General features: G+C 40.7%; 1 protein-coding gene across 1 annotated transcript in view; it reads right to left on the reverse strand.

Moving 5' to 3' along the window:
- Window positions 1–12,231, reverse strand: part of LOC128719120 (homeobox protein OTX2-B) — a 32,349-nt gene extending 20,118 nt beyond the window's left edge. The window contains exon 1 of the mRNA XM_053812742.1: window positions 12,025–12,231. Within this exon, the coding sequence (XP_053668717.1) occupies window positions 12,025–12,231 (207 nt within the window). The remainder of the gene's footprint in view (window positions 1–12,024) is intronic.
- Between the last annotated feature and the right edge of the window lie 4,083 nt (window positions 12,232–16,314).

The raw sequence follows: 16,314 nt of genomic DNA on the forward strand, positions 1-16,314 counted from the left end.
AACATTTCAACTCACCACGATCCTTTGTTTCAACCTTAAGGACTTTCTCCTCCTTACAGCTTACTCCTGGTTGATATTGATATTATTCATGTTGATATTCATGCTTTCTTCTCGCAATCGAGCCAATACCGATTCCATAGTGACGTCATCTCGAGGACAGGTCTCCACCGATGTGACAAAGGTGTTGACGGTGGCAATCCACTCAAATCGACGCCGGCGTTGTCCATTTTTTCGTAGATGTTTTCCACATATTCGATATGTTTTTCCACATCAGCATCCTCGGCCATCATTGTAGAACACAATTGATGCAAAAGCAAAGCTTGGTTGCCAATTGTAGCGTTTTCGTGATAATAACGTAGATTGTCCCACATTTCCTTGGCTGACTCTGCTTTCTTGATAAAGCGCATCTGGTTGTCTTCGACAAACATCGCAATTGTATTCGTTGCCTTTGTGTCCTTTTTCTTCCATTCTGCAAAACTGTCGTTCTTTTCGTCCGGTATAGGAACCTCGATCACTTGCCATACCTCCTCTCGCTCTAGCATCGTTTGCATACGGAATTTCCATGCGATGAAATTCGCATTGTTCAACTTCGTAAAAATGGCCTTTACGGAATCCGCCATTTTGTACACCAAGTGACACCGGTTGTTCAGGAACTTTATCTTTTCCTACGCTCACGAAGAAAGAAAAAAAACGCGCAAACTAAATACTCAACTGATTTATTCCACGTATTTTCAAGTTTGACAATTCGTTGGCAGTATTGCCAGAAAAACAGAAAGTTGTTATTTACATTCAACACTTTTTAGGTCGTTCTTTGAGGAGTTTAGTCTTTCCCGGTCTTCTATCCCGCTCCATTGCCGCGACTAAAACAAGATTGCAAAACTTCTCTGCAACAACCAAAACGGATCGTTAAAAGGTGATAAACTTTCCATTTTGAAACTTTTTTGGATTGCTTTTGAGCAACAGCCAAATGCTTCTGTCAATTTGACAGCTCAAACTTGCTCGTTGCTCAATGAGCGCGTAGACCAGATTCAGTTTTGCTTATTGAACATTTGTTCAATGTTCAGTGCCTGTAGACCGCCGGGTAACTTGGCTTGCCATTTGTATGGCGAGCTGTAAGCGCATAAGCCTGGAAACGTCAAAATGCATATAAAAAACAGACATAGAGTATGATTCCGGCCAATGACAAAACGGTGATCATCAAGGATCAACCGACAACCGACAACGACAGTACCGGATTCAGAAAACGCAGTAACTGCTTACCCGTCCGGCAAAATTTGAGCTTTTTTTATAACGATGGGGTAGATCACTCTCTAAGCCAGTTTTTTGTATGCGTTTTGACGTTTCCAGGCTTATCCGCTTGCAGCTCGCCATACAAATGGCAAGCCAACCCAGGATGCAAAAGCCAGCCGGACGGGCTAACATTGTCAATTTACACTACCATGTCCAAGACTGCACGTGTTTTTGAAGCATTTTTATTGCTTTATGGTCGGAAATTTTATCTGCAATGGCCTTAAGAAGATTTATCTTAATTTTGCAATCAGGTTTCATTGGAATTCCGACGATTTTTCAACAATTTGCAAATTTTCGCCCTCCATCGTGAGCATTGCTATTATTGATTTTGGTAACTTGGGCAGCCCATTGGTTGTCACACCATCATGAAGAAGAAGAAGAAGCACATGTAAACACCCAATCTGCAAACGTCACACGAAAGGGCGCCCGACGGTAGCCCGACGGGCGCCCAACGGGCTAACGTCGGGCGCCGTCATAACGATGGCTAGGGCTGGTTTTGATATTTACCGCAGCCAAAAAATTGGCAACACAGCCAAAAACAAAATTTTTGGCTGCATGCTCCCTCCCGCGTTCATTTTTCTTCTATGCATTTCGCTATCATTTTATTGACTATTTTTAGAATCGAACCCTTGATGTGTGTGTCTGAATATCTAGTGTGTTATGTATTTGTCTTTTACGTCTGTGTTGTATTGGGGGCTAAAATAGTGCAATAAAAGCTAGCATGATGGAATCAAGCGATATATGCACTTCTGTTTTATGTCATCGACATCAATTTGCACAAAATGCACCAAATTGATGGTGCAGTAAAAGGTCGGTATGCAAGTTGGTTTCGTTCAAACCTCGGCCTCAACGAAAAGTGTTTCCTGAATTGCATTGAGATAAAAACAGTCTCTGTTTTACTTTCAATATCAGACACTGATTCCAATGGAACAGCTGCGTCATCATTATCATTTAACCGTCATGAGATTGCCTCGTACTGTTTTCGGGGGATTGTAGCGTAAACTATAGCGATGATGCACATTAGTGGTGCAAATGTAATGATGCGAGAACTCTACTTGCAAACCATACGTGCGATTATAAGGTCTTTTTCGACGCACAATATCACATGCACTTTCAGAGGACGGTGGAGGTGATGAAAATTTCAACTTATTTCAACTACTATTTCATGGCACTGGAGCTGTTGTGCGATGAAAAATGACCATCTATGCGTTCAGGATCCTCTTCGGGCACACGATGGAACAGTATACTGATACAAAAGCACATTCAAGAAACATAAATTTCTTTCATTCCTTCAGATCTTCCGGCTCTACGATCATGACGGTGGTACCGGTTGCACGATCATGACAGTAATACAAAGGCGAATATCGCTTGATTCGGTAGGGTAGAAGACGCAAAAGGGTGACAACCAATGGGCTGCCCAAGTTACCAACATCAATAATAGCAATGCTCACGACCATAAAGTAATAAAAATGCTTCAAAAACACGTGCACTCTTGGTCATGACAGTGTAAATTGACAATGTTAGCCCGTTCGGCTGTCTTTTGCATCCTGGGCAACATGAAGATAAGCCGTTTTATAAAATGACGAGTTTCTTCGGTAATTATGTGGAGTACAACTGTTTCCATGCAGAAAATAGCAGTGAGGAGTCTTTTGCATCTTCTACCCTACCGAATCAAGCGATATTCGCCTCTGTATTACTGTCATGATCGTGCAACCGGTACCACCGTCATGATCGTGGTGCCGGAAGATCTGAAGGAATGAAAGAAATTTATGTTTCTTGAATGTGCTTTTTCACCAGTATACTGATCCATCTTGTGTCCGAAGATCCTGAACGCATAGATGATCATTTTTCATCGCACAACAGCTCCAGTGCCATGAAATAGTAGTTGAAATAAGTTGAAATTTTCATCACCGCCACCGTCCTCTGAATGTGCATGTGATATTGTGCGTCGAAAAAGACCTTATAATCGCACGTATGGTTTGCAAGTAGAGTTCTCGCATCATTACATTTGCACCACTAATGTGCACCATCGCTATAGTTTACGCTACAATCCCACGAAAACAGTACGAGGCAATCTCATGACGGTTAAATGATAATGATGACGCAGCTGTTCCATTGGAATCAGTGTCTGATATTGAAAGTAAAACAGAGACTGTTTTTATCTCAATGCAATTCAGGAAACACTTTTCGTTGAGGCCGAGGTTTGAACGAAACCAACTTGCATACCGACCTTTTACTGCACCATCAATTTGGTGCATTTTGTGCAAATTGATGTCAATGACATAAAACAGAAGTGCATATATCGCTAGATTCCATCATGCTAGCTTTTATTGCACTATATTAGCCCCCAATACAACACAGATGTAAAAGACAAATACATAACACACTAGATATTCAGACACACACATTAAGGGTTCGATTCTAAAAATAGTCAATAAAATGATAGCGAAATGCATAGAAGAAAAATGAACGCGGGAGGGAGCATGCAGCCAAAAATTTTGTTTTTGGCTGTGTTGCTAATTTTTTGGCTGCGGTAAATATCAAAACCAGCCCTAGCCATCGTTATTACGGCGCCCGACGGTAGCCCGTTGGGCTACCGTCGGGCGCCCTTTCGTGTGACGTTTGCAGATTGGGTTGGTTTCTCAATGAAAGTACCGAAGTATTCAAAACCCAAACTCGACAAATGTCAAAACAAAGAATTTTGCTAGCTGGTCTAAGCCAGGTTAGGCCATGTTTCCCGTGTGCGAAAAAGGTAAACAAGTTTTTTTTAACGAATACAACTAAAAGAAGATTTATTCAATAATCAGACTTGTATAACATTTCATTGCATTGAAATTAAAATTAAATTTCTAAACTTAAATCGATTTTTCTCAATTTGTAGTTCACAAAAAAGATCCCTTGTGCCATTTTTTATGTCAAAATGCTATGTCTATTACGAATCTGTACAGCAAGGCTTTTGAAGGAGGCAAGGTTGAATATTAGCGATTTTCCGCAAAATTCTTCTTCCAATAATTTGACGTTTGTGGGTGTGGGGTCATACGTTTATAACTACAGTTAAAGCGGTTCAAGCGTATAGAACGTGTATCATTTGAGAAGGGGAAATTTAATAATTTTTTGTAGAATATATCACTCATTTCATTGCTAGGTAATTGATACCAGCTTATCTATTAAAAAATAAGAATATTGCAGTATATGCTTGATTTATATGTCCAGACGCATGACTTGAAACCAAATTGTGGCAGTGCTAAATATGAACGAAAGGATGTTACTGTACCAAGTGCATATGGTTCTTTTCGTGTAAAAAACATCAATTAATCGGAAGGTATTCATTTCGTTGTAACTGAATCTGCGCACGAGTTCATCCTTGGGAGTGCCACTATCTTAAGATGCCGCTCTCTTAAGATCGAATGGAAAGGGACATTTCACGGACGATTGTGGCTAATCGATATCGATAGATAATGATTGTACAAAATGATATGAAATGTAATCATCATCAAAAACCGTTTCACTTATGCCTTTTCATTACTCAATTTATTCTGGATGTAAATGATACAGTTTTGCTTGGTAGCAACTTTGCATTCACCAATAGCCTTAACAATATAAACCGTCCCCAACGGACATTCTCTTTTATACTTCATTAGTTATTATCATTACTTCCAATTCAAGCGCAAAATTTTGTGTAAATGTACAATAAGAAAAACATAGAAATGATTAATTTTAATCGAACAGAGAAACACCGTTGCAATTCAAATGGTCTGTGTACCTTTTCTGAGGGATTTTGCAGGCTGTCAAACGTACCCTCCCCTGTCAAATGAACCTTCTAGTTTTTCGTCTTCTTACTTGTCAAAATACTCTACATTCCACCACCTTGTCTCCTTCATTAGCCTTGCTGTACAGAATGATACAGCCCGGTACCTGGATTATTTGACAGATACAGGCTTAAAGCTTAAGCTTTCTAACTTTTGGGATGATCTACCCCGATATTAGTGAGATGCCACATCGAACGGCAGATTGAACAACGGGTCCGTTCGATGGTTAAGTTACCGACGAATGGTCGCCCTCTCCCGTTCTCCATTCAAAATGCATGGCGCGCTCTCGCGTGTGGTTTTCTCTCCCGTAAGCTTTATTTTTTCTTTCAATGTGCGAGTGGATCGAGGGTGATTGAGTGTGCGTTTAACTGCGAACGCAGCGCTGTACATAAACACCACACACGTGACCGATGCGGACGAACGCAGGCACACAAGGAAGGATGAAAACAACACGATCCTACACTGGCTGAAACAGGCGTGCGTACATTTTCACACTATCTGACGATAAGATCTGATGATTACGCGAAATTTAATCACTATTTCACTCCAAACACGAAACACCAACTATGTTTAGATGCATAAAAAGAAGGACGCATTGTCCACAACATGAACCGAAAGTTTTTTTTCCTAACTGCAATATCAATGCGCTTGCCGAAGCAAGCACGGAGTGTAGGAAGAAAATAAACTCCACACATTTACGGCATGGCAAAACACAGGTACACAATCTCCTCCACTTCACAAAAAACAACATGCTTTAGCAAACCGCACTGCACAAAACAAATACGCATCACTTGCCAACTTCTGCGCATAGTTGATACACACGCACAGATCAAAATGTTCTAACACCCACGACACGTCCGTCCCGGACTTAGCGTTCTGCAGACTGAGCTGACCTCGCTATTGTGGTGTGAACGCTAGACAAAGATCGATACAGCATGCGTCCTTGCGCGAGTAAGGACGAGATGGGAACATTTTCTAACTCTCATCCCACGGCCGCTCTAGCTCAGCGCACAATAACCGCGCTGGCTTAGCGCGTAAGGAGGATCGCTGCAATGAAGCACAAGGCGAGACGGAAAGGATTCGAGCGTGTACATAATCGCTTCGCTCGCGAAAACCACTCTTAGCTGACGCCCACATTCAACGGCCCCACGTCTTTACACGGCGTCGCACGTTGTTTCCCCAAGATTTCTTGGCCTCCTCAGCCCCTTGGCCTGTAAATCGCACTCGTTTTTCTCTCATTGTCTGTAGGGGATGTTTCCCCAAGATTTCTTGGCCTTCTCAGTCCCTTGGCCTGTAAATCGCACTTGTATTTTCTCTCATTGTCTGTAGGGTAGTCACTAGACGCAAAGCCAACATGAGCAATCGCAGAAGAAGCAAAGCACGAAAAACGGAACTGAACTATTTCATCGAGATGGAGCCGGTCGGAAGGACGACAAGGGACGAACTGCTCCGTCTACTGCACAGACCTACCGAAAAAGATTGATAACGTTTTATAATTCCTCAGTAACTTTAAGGGTAACCGTATGATGGAGCAAGTACTGGGGCCGTCGACGCGTACAATCAAGATCTGGAGGAAGGTCTCGACTGCACTGAAAGGGAAAACCAAAGCACGGCCTCGCACCCCAACAGTACTACGAAGGCAGTCATCACAAAGAGACTCTGCAAAGTAGTGATGAGAAAAATCGCTCCCATAAGGAATTCGATCCAAATGATCCGGATCCACCTTGGGAACGATCTTCCGAATTGGATCCGAATCCCTCTATGGACAAAAGTGTCTGTGGAGCGTCTTCTTTGTAATTGTAATGAATAAATGTATGTATATCCCAGAGAAGATGTTTGCTGGACATGCTCACAATTTCACCATTTTATGAAAATGCTCTGTAAATGATGGTGAAATACATATTTTTTATGTGAACATATTTTGTTATTTACGATATTTGAAGCTTCTGCAGACGTATGCAGCTAAAAGGCGCAATGTCTCTATAAACCAAACAACAAAAAATATATCTAAGAAACTAAGGGTTAATACACTCTAATTTATACGAAATAATTTCATTTTTATAGTAAATAATATGAATCCCATTAAAACATCATTATCATCATCGAACGATTTGCATAAAAATCTTATTTGGATTCCCCGAAGTCCCATCATGACCAACCCTCCGAACCCGGACGCTTGTTTTGGATTTCGCTCCCGGATTCTCGCCATGATCCAGATCCGAAAGGTTGGTTGGGGGTTCCAATCCACAGGATCCTGGATTAAGGATTGAATCCGGATTGATCCGATGAAAGATCAAATCCCAGAATCCAATCCGATCCGCCCAACACTATTGCAAAGCATCACTAGATTGCATCCACGAGGATGGAAATGTCAATGGAAACGACCGGATACGCGAATGAAATAGCGTATTTCGAATACCCCTAAGCAGCAAAGGACGAAATGCTGAAGAAACCGCAGAACATCGGCTACAACAAAGGCTACAATTTGCGAATGATTGAGCGTCAATGCTTCAGGTGCTATGAATACGGCAACATCGCGACAAGGGTTGCTCGCTCTCAGGCGGTTTGTTTTGCGCTTCTGGATAGTCACAGGCTCGGTCTCGAGTTGCTGAAGCAACGCAACCGTATCGCCCAGAGGATGTTTGTTGTAAGACTGTTGGACAACCGGATCAACTCGCCTGCGCTCCTAACTAAGCTTAACTTATATGTCCCGACGAGATCGCTATTCGACGTTGACGAACGTTGCTCTCACTTTGGTTCCGGTTCCGTTTGGTATTCGTTTGTGTCGTAAGTTAATGTTATTTATGATCGTCATCGGTCATGTCGGCATTCAGGAAGTGTAAATTCTCAGCTAAGGCATGATTAAAATCTTCCAACAGAGCCTTAACCATTGCCAGCTGTCACAGGATATGCTGCTGCACATGGCGCGACAGGAGGGCTGCGACATTGTTTTTGTCTCCGATCCATGGGATCAAGAGTTGGGGGCAAGATTGTCGCAGGAACACGATCCAGCAAAACTACGACACATAGTGGACCACCACTTCCGGGACCGACTACCAATGGACAGGCCGGAACGTGGCGAGCGTCGGGCGACGACAACATTCCGAACGTAGCAGTGTCCACAGCAATGGCGGCCTTCTCAGCAGTCTTCAAGAGATCGTTTCACTACATCAACACCGTTATATTCCCAGACGAATGGAAAAGGTATCGATAGGTGCTTTTCGCTAAGGCTGGGAAGCTCCCTGGTGAGCCCTCTTCTTATCGACCGATCTGTTGATTAAGTTTCTTTAGTAAGGTCAGTACCTTGATTGAGCAATTGATACAGCGAAGATTAACACCCCACCTGGAATCGACGGGAGGCTTCGCTGATGCCCAGTAGGGAGTTCGCAAAGGCCGCTCAATAATGGACGAAATCACTAGGGTGCTAAACAACGGGAAGGTCGCGCTGGGCATGAAGCAGAAGGATGACCGATTCTGTGCAATGGTGACGATCGACGTAAGTAACGCCTTCAAAACGGTAAACTGGACGGCAATCAACGCGGCGTTGCATCGGAAAGATACCCCGAAGTATCTACTGGCCATACTGCGATACTACTTCGTAGAACGGACGCTGCACTACGAAATCGTTGAAGTAGCGTCGAGGAGCGTATCAGTAGGCGTTCCACAGAGTTCGTTTTAGGACCAACTCTGTGGAATGTCATGTACGACGACCTACTCCGAATACCGCTCGACGGACTACGAGCAGACATCATCAGTTTCGCGAAAGACGTGCCCTGCTGGGAAGGACAACGGAACTGATCAGTACACAGCTACAGCGAACTTAGAGAGAATCGAGAGGTGAAGTCGGACTGGAACTAGTTAATCAAAAGACTGGTTTCGAAATCTTCTGCACCCTCCACATCCCGCAGCAAGGACAGCTACAGGCGGGAGGTTACTCGATCACAGCCGAAAGCCGAAGCAGTCGGACGTTATGGAGGACGTGAGCCGTGTACTGTTCTCATGTTCCCGATTCGCTCGAATACAGCAGGAAGTTCAAAAGTAGAGTCGAACCCGGCTCACCATAGAAACCTTGTGAGATGTGCGCTGACAAGGAGACCTGTTACGCAGTACGCACAGCAGCCAGGGCCACCTTCAAGGCACTGCAACAGTTGTGGAATGAAGACGACGACAACGATAACCACGTAAAGCATTTTAGTTGCTGTTTGGCGATGCAGCATTCCAAGAACTTTTAATGTCTATTTTTTTTTCCTGTATTCTTTCTTTTAGGTGAGGCAGCAGTGCCAACAGACACATGAGGACTCCGAAGCAGCAGCAGAAGCAATGAAATGGGACATCGGCGCAGCGACGGCAGCAGCAAGGATCGACGACAAGGATGCATAGCACACACACACCCCTACATGAAAAACAAACGCTGAATGCAATTCCCTCTCCGTAAAATAGGGCCATGCGCCAAGGTGATGGGCTAGCTTGGCTACTCTTTAACCTAGCGCTATAGAGGGCCTGAGATGGAATGATTGCGTTGATGTGTTCACCAGAAAGGCCGCGACTATAGATTTGCAGACGACGGCTCTCGTACATGAACGGTTTAGAGGATCCTTAACCAACTAACAATATTTTTAGTATCAAGTTTAATATTGGCCGCATCCGGAAGAGCTGTAACTAGTCCCTTAGACCGCTCTTCAGAAGATCTTTCTTGCGGAGGGTGTGGTAAACGGAAACAATAGTTGACTTAAAGGTAAATGAATTTGGAGGTTTGAATGAACCTCCTACATAATTAATGAGCTTTAAATGTTGCTGGTATTAACAAGAACCAGGAAAAGATCCCGAGCAACAACTATGTTGCATTATCCCTATATAGACACAACAAACAGTAGTTCCAATTCCAATTCGCAGAATAGCCCCTTCTCTAAAAGACATCAACCTCCGGGTCCGAATCTGTTTTCACTATCTGCGGAATTTGTGTTCTTGTGACACTAAAGGTGAAAGAAAAATACGTGCCAACCGGTGCCAGCGAGAGGTCAGCTTACGGGCGTGTGCGGCCAGACACTTCGATTCGAACAAGCGACAGCGATGAACGCTTGAGAGGCGGGAGTGTGAATGTTGTAAGGCGTCGAATTTACGGTAGAGAATATATTACTTTGTAATACGTGTGTTGTAAACGGTTCACGTCGATGCAGTTTTCGATGGAGAAAGATTCTCCACATAATCAGATGGCAAAATGGCATCATCGGAAACGTTTCCCATATCTGAAACGGTTCATAAATTTCATTCTGTATTTGTATCAAACCTAATAATGGAAACATTTTTTACCGTGATAGCGGTATTAAATAAATCAAAACGCTTACCCGCTTTAACGTGGATTATCAACTTCGGGCATTTTGCGCGATTTGTTGACGAAGAAATACAACAGCAATACGTTTTCACTGCATTCCACCACCGTTGCTTTTATTTAACTATTTTCGTCCTACTACCAACAGAGACGTATAAGATAGTTCAATAACCCGATAAGATCATCTGCAGATACAGACAGACACACAAAAGTTCGATTCCAAAAATAGCTGCTACAATAACGACTGTTGTAGGGCTTAACGTGGGAAAGACCCAGTGAGGCAGAGTGCTGTTAATTAATTTGCCCATACGAGTAGTTTGCTTCGTAAGGTTGTATCATTCGCTCGTTTGTTGTGAAGGGGCAGTGTGATGGCGTCCCATATTGAAGCAAATAAAACAATGTTTTATTGGTATTCATGCTTGGTTAAAATGGTTTCAAAACGTTCAACAACATTCACTCTACCCGTCGCGCAGTGAGCCCAGTGAAAGATTTTCCTTTAATTCACCGTTTATTTAAACGTTTATGAAGAGAAATTTAGCTCAAAGACGCATTGTAAACATATCACAACTGCATGAAAGGGTAAATTATGGACTGCTAATTTTGCCTTAATTTACCCAGGTTAATTAGGGCTGCCCGGTGGCATGATGGTACGGCGCCTGCCTTCACACGTAACGGACCGGACCAAAATCTCTTCCGGAGGATTCTCCCCGTACGCAGGACTAACTATCCAGCTACGGGTAAATAAAGTATATATATATATATATATATATATATATATATTTGCTTTCAGAGAGAACAAAAAATTGAATGAACAATATTTCCTGCACATTCAACATTAATGAAAACACTCTATTTCCCAGTTGCAAGGTGCCCATTATCCTTATATAAAAAATGCCTTTACGCTAAATAAAAATTTAAAAATTTAAAAAAAAAAAAAAAAAAAAAATAAAAATAATAAAAAAAAAACGCAGCTAAGCTAAAACTTAAAGCTAATAGTTACAATCTCAAGCTTGTTCGTCTTATCATTACCGACCTTCATAAGAAGCTCCACCCACATCTTTATTTGCTTTGGCAATTTTGAAAGAAGATCTGTTGCTTGCCATTTTTTCATTATCGCTGCTTTATTTGCTGTTATTACTAAACCGTCGATTACCCCCAAAATGCACTTTATATTCGACTAGCGATGGTAGTTTGAACTTTTTACATGCAGTATGCTAATCGGTATAAATAGTGAAACAATTATCCAAAATCACCCCGTTCAGTATGTTATACTTGTATTGCTTAGGCCACAATATCATAATAATAAAAGTACCATCATAAAAACATATAGTTGCTTAAAACCACATCACCTTCACCATGTTTAAAGAGAGTATTGTTGTTTTTCGCAATTTTGAATATTCTGTCTAGTAATGAACGAATTCTTGTAAACTTGTAACCAGGCATATTAACACATATGGCGCACAACCAGATAGCCAGCTTTTCATTTAAAGAGAAATAATTTTATTTCGTCTTTTTAGTTTGCCTGCTAAAAAGAAAATACTGGTACACGTATTTCACCCTTTTGTTCACTTTTCGATATAATATATTAATCATCACCTGAACACGTGCTTCACTTAAATTAATCCGCAGTGCGACTTCTTCACGCAAAAACACATCCGGATAGTGCGTTTTTTGAAACAACTGTTCTAATTCCTGCAGTTGTTGCGGCGTGAATGTGGTGCGATTCCGTCGCTGGCGACGTCTGCCGAACATATATTCCGTAAGAAGATCCCCAGGCATCGGAGATAGAAAAGGACCCGCCATCAATAGCTTCGTGTACACGATTTTTTAATTAATTCTTCGTTGGCAGAAGGAAGTTTGAAATGATAACGTGATTGTTGCACCTGGTATACAGATTTGCAGGCACCTTACTGTATTAACATCTAATCTGGTTGGTGTCCGGAACAGAACTGATTCGTTTTAGTGATGAACGTTTACCGTGCATTACTCCTAACCATACGCAATCTACCATTACTCTTTACGGTATTTTTTACTCTGTTAAAAGTTTCCCCTGTTTCAGATGTCGTCTATCTCCCTTTCTATTATGTTCTTCTAATTTTTAGGCAGGATGCAAACTGGTATAAAACTGCATTAGTGCAAGTGACATGTAATTCACCACTACAAAAGGGTACCTAACATGTCCTTTTCGTTTTAGCGTCCATAATGGTAAATAATTCAGCGATTCCTACTTGTTGTCAAGTATTCATGCACACATTTTCCCCTATTTTCTATAGTTAAGTATGTTGTCTCGTTTTGATGCGATTATCTCGTGTATACCCTAGATAAAGTATATGTTTTCATCTTTTTTCGAGTGCAGTATAGCAAAACATAACATAGCGCATTCCTTTATGGAGCCATTCTTGAAAATAGGGGAAAATGAATAAGTATGTAGTGCGGTTATTACATTTTTTATACGAACATGAAGCCACGTGTTGATTCTGATTACATAGACGAAGATGACGAATACTTACGAAAATACATAAACATATGTGTTCTGCGCCATGCTATATAGTTGTTTCTTTTCATATTTTCCGATTTTATAGCATACATCCTTTCCTCTTATTGACTGATTAAATATGGTTCAATAGATGTTTTTTTTGAGTGATATGTATGACGTTCGATGGTTCCGTAGTAAAGTTGCAAGCATTATTTAATTGAAATTATTTTCATAAAAGTACATGCAACTCAATTTACTGTTTCAACTGAACCGAGTATGCGCGCATTTACCACAATCATAATAGAAATTAATGTTAGCGCTTGCGCTCGTATTGTTATGATAACACTGGTGTAAAGGAAACAATTATGAGTATGAGTACAATTATGCTTACGATAAATGAGAAAGATGGTGGCGGTCCTTATTCTATCTCATAATTTGAAGGTGCATACATTCTCATTCATTTGTAAATTTGAGTACCGTAAACCGCGCGGTAGCGAAGCTAGTAGAGTACAGATGAAGCAAGGTTTGTGTGATTTTTCTGCATTTTTTTGACTGTAGAATGAATTTTGTAATGAAAAAGGCGGAGCAAATCGAGGCCAATCAAAACGATAAGCAAATATGGTACTTCGTATTCGTTTTGTGTTGCCGTAATTTGTTATTAATTTTTGATGTCTTGACCTACGATTCGCCGCCTTTTTTTATAACGCAAATAAAAATTAATGCAATAAAGGATTAATAAAAATTGCAGAGAAAAGTAAATGCGTATTCTAAATATTCATAATTATTAACAAACAAATAGTTGAATATTTTTTTCGAAGTATTGGGTTTGGTCAGAAAATTAGAACCAAATAAACAGGCGGTTCTTATGCTTATGTATTAACATAGGATTTTGTTAAAATCTCTGAAGGACTGAGGAATAGTAGTTATGAAACAGGAAAAAACACGTGTGAAAGTTGAAAGATAAGAATACCTATTGTCTCATTGAATACCGCTTGAATGGGAGTTGTTCGAGAACTGACGTTCGGGTGTACAGAAGGTGGAACCCTATCTCTATGTCATGTACGAGTTCAAACACCTAATCGTTTTACAAGGAAATTAAAATATTGGCAGGTAATTCGACCATCTCAAAGCAATGTAGGGTCTACTAAATGGAGCGACCGCATGGTGCAAGTTTTTTTATAGTTTCACCAGTCTTCGCAAAACAGAATCCTATGTAATATTGTAACTAGAGATGTGCAAAAATGAGTTGATTCTTTAACCAGAGCCATTCTTTTTAATGAATAGGTGAATTGTGTGTAGCACAAAAGTAAAACTGTTAGTGGACAGGATTTTCTTCAAATGAAGCGTAACTACTGACGGTAATAGTTCCAAAACCCTTAAATAATTTGCAGCTGAATCAAATGCAAAAAATCCTAAATGCATGTTAAAATAGTAATACGCTTAAATTCCGTAAAAAAAGGAAAGGTAGTATGATTTAATTCCGTTAAGAATTGCAAAGGAGTAGCCCAGTAAGAAAATGTACAACGATTTTGCCTCTAAGCATCGCTCAACTCCATGTTCTTTAGCGGTATAAGTTCAATAATAAAGCAGCGCTGCTTAACAGTATACTACAACTTTTATTTAGCGAAGCTTAGTGGCTACTGTTGTAAACAAAACGTGTTTACACCGACCGTCGCTGTCACTGCGGCTCCTTATGTCGACTGATCGACCAGGCCGTCAAGGATTATGTGTATGAACCTTGATAGTCGTCGGGTTTGCGATCGGCATAAGTGAGAATCGTAGTGAGTTAGTAAATGTGGAGAGAGAGAGAGCGACCTTATAAAAACGGCGACAACGAACAAGAACGGCATTCACATGTAAAATACGAGAAGGAATAAAGGGACTAATTTTTTGGTTCGCGTTAGCGTCCCTAATTAAATCTTTTCGATTCCTTTTTTTTACAGCTACAGTACAGACGAAGGGTCACTTCGTCAGCGCTGCTTAGCATAACAGTATAAAAAATATGTACTCCTCTTTCTCTTTCTCTCTCGTTCTCTCCCTGATTCTATGCATGAGTACCAATCTATGATTTTGGTTTTCGCTAAGCTATTAGAGAATTGAACTTTAAACCTGTCCTAACTACTTGTCAATTTCGTAAATCTATCTTGCGCTCTGTGCTATTAAACCGTGTTAAAGCCCCATCGAAATTACCGCATCGTATACGATCGTATGGCATTATGTTAGCATTAAGTTTTATCTATGTATTAGATCTAGTTAGGTATAAGGTACGTGTCATTTATAATAAAACTTTAACGATAAGCAACCACCAGAGTGTGCAGACTCGATAACTGGCGCCCGAATCAAGAAGAGTAATTAGTAACTGTATAAACTCTCAGAGCGAAGCCGCCTTTAGCGGTCTCTTTTCTGAGAATACAGCATCCAGCCCAAGAGCTATCATCGGATGTGTCGTTGATTTGCGGTGTTGTAGCGCGACTAGATGTGCTGATTTCTCTTCGGAAGACCGATATTCTAAAAATCGACTCTCACAGTATCCTGGAGATCTAACTGTTTCCTGTACGTGTAAGTATAGTGAAAAAAACAATGATAGTGATCTCAAAAACCAGTAGAAATGGAAACTAAAATGGAAGAAATGAAGCTTTTTCTAGAAATGAGCAAAGTGCCTGAAATTCTAAAAATGTTACCGGAATATAATGGTAATCATAAAGGCCTTAATACTTGGCTTGATGATGTTGAAGGCGTTTTCCATTTTTATGCATCGTTCGCCAATTGTCCCACGCAGATGGAAATAATAATGCGTATTGTGCGAAGAAAGATTGTTGGCGAAGCGTCTGACGTTCTCAACGCAAACCACGTAGGATTTGACTGGGAGAGTATGAAAAAACCTCTTAAAAAAAATTTCGTGATCAACGTAACCTCAAAACTCTCGATTACGATCTAACAGTAATTAAACAAAAATATAGCGAAAATCTTGAGCAATACTACAATAGAACAAATGAACTCTTATCGTTAATAATAGCTTATATAAAAAATAATGAAAAATATACAGAATTAGAAAATGGGTTTGTATATTATTTTAAAGAAAAAGCTGTAGATATTTTTATTCGGGGATTGAATAATGAACTCGGAATTTTGGTTAAGACTGCAGCTCCTGATAGATTAAATAATTCATACCAATTTTTTTGTGGAATTTCAAATATTAAAAAAAGGAACAGATAAGCTTGACCAGAACGGATAAAAAAAAGATTATTCCGTTGAACCAGACGTGAAGAGAAATTACCGTTATCAGACTCAGCCACAAAGAGCGACACGTTCATCAGAACCCATGGAGGTTGATCAGTCTATGCGATGAAGATCAACACACGCTCCCAAAATGTCTATACAAGAAAACGCATACCAAGATAATGAAGTAC

The sequence above is a fragment of the Anopheles marshallii genome, chromosome 2 (genome assembly GCF_943734725.1).
Source record: "Anopheles marshallii chromosome 2, idAnoMarsDA_429_01, whole genome shotgun sequence".
NCBI classification, from domain to species: domain Eukaryota; kingdom Metazoa; phylum Arthropoda; class Insecta; order Diptera; family Culicidae; genus Anopheles; species Anopheles marshallii.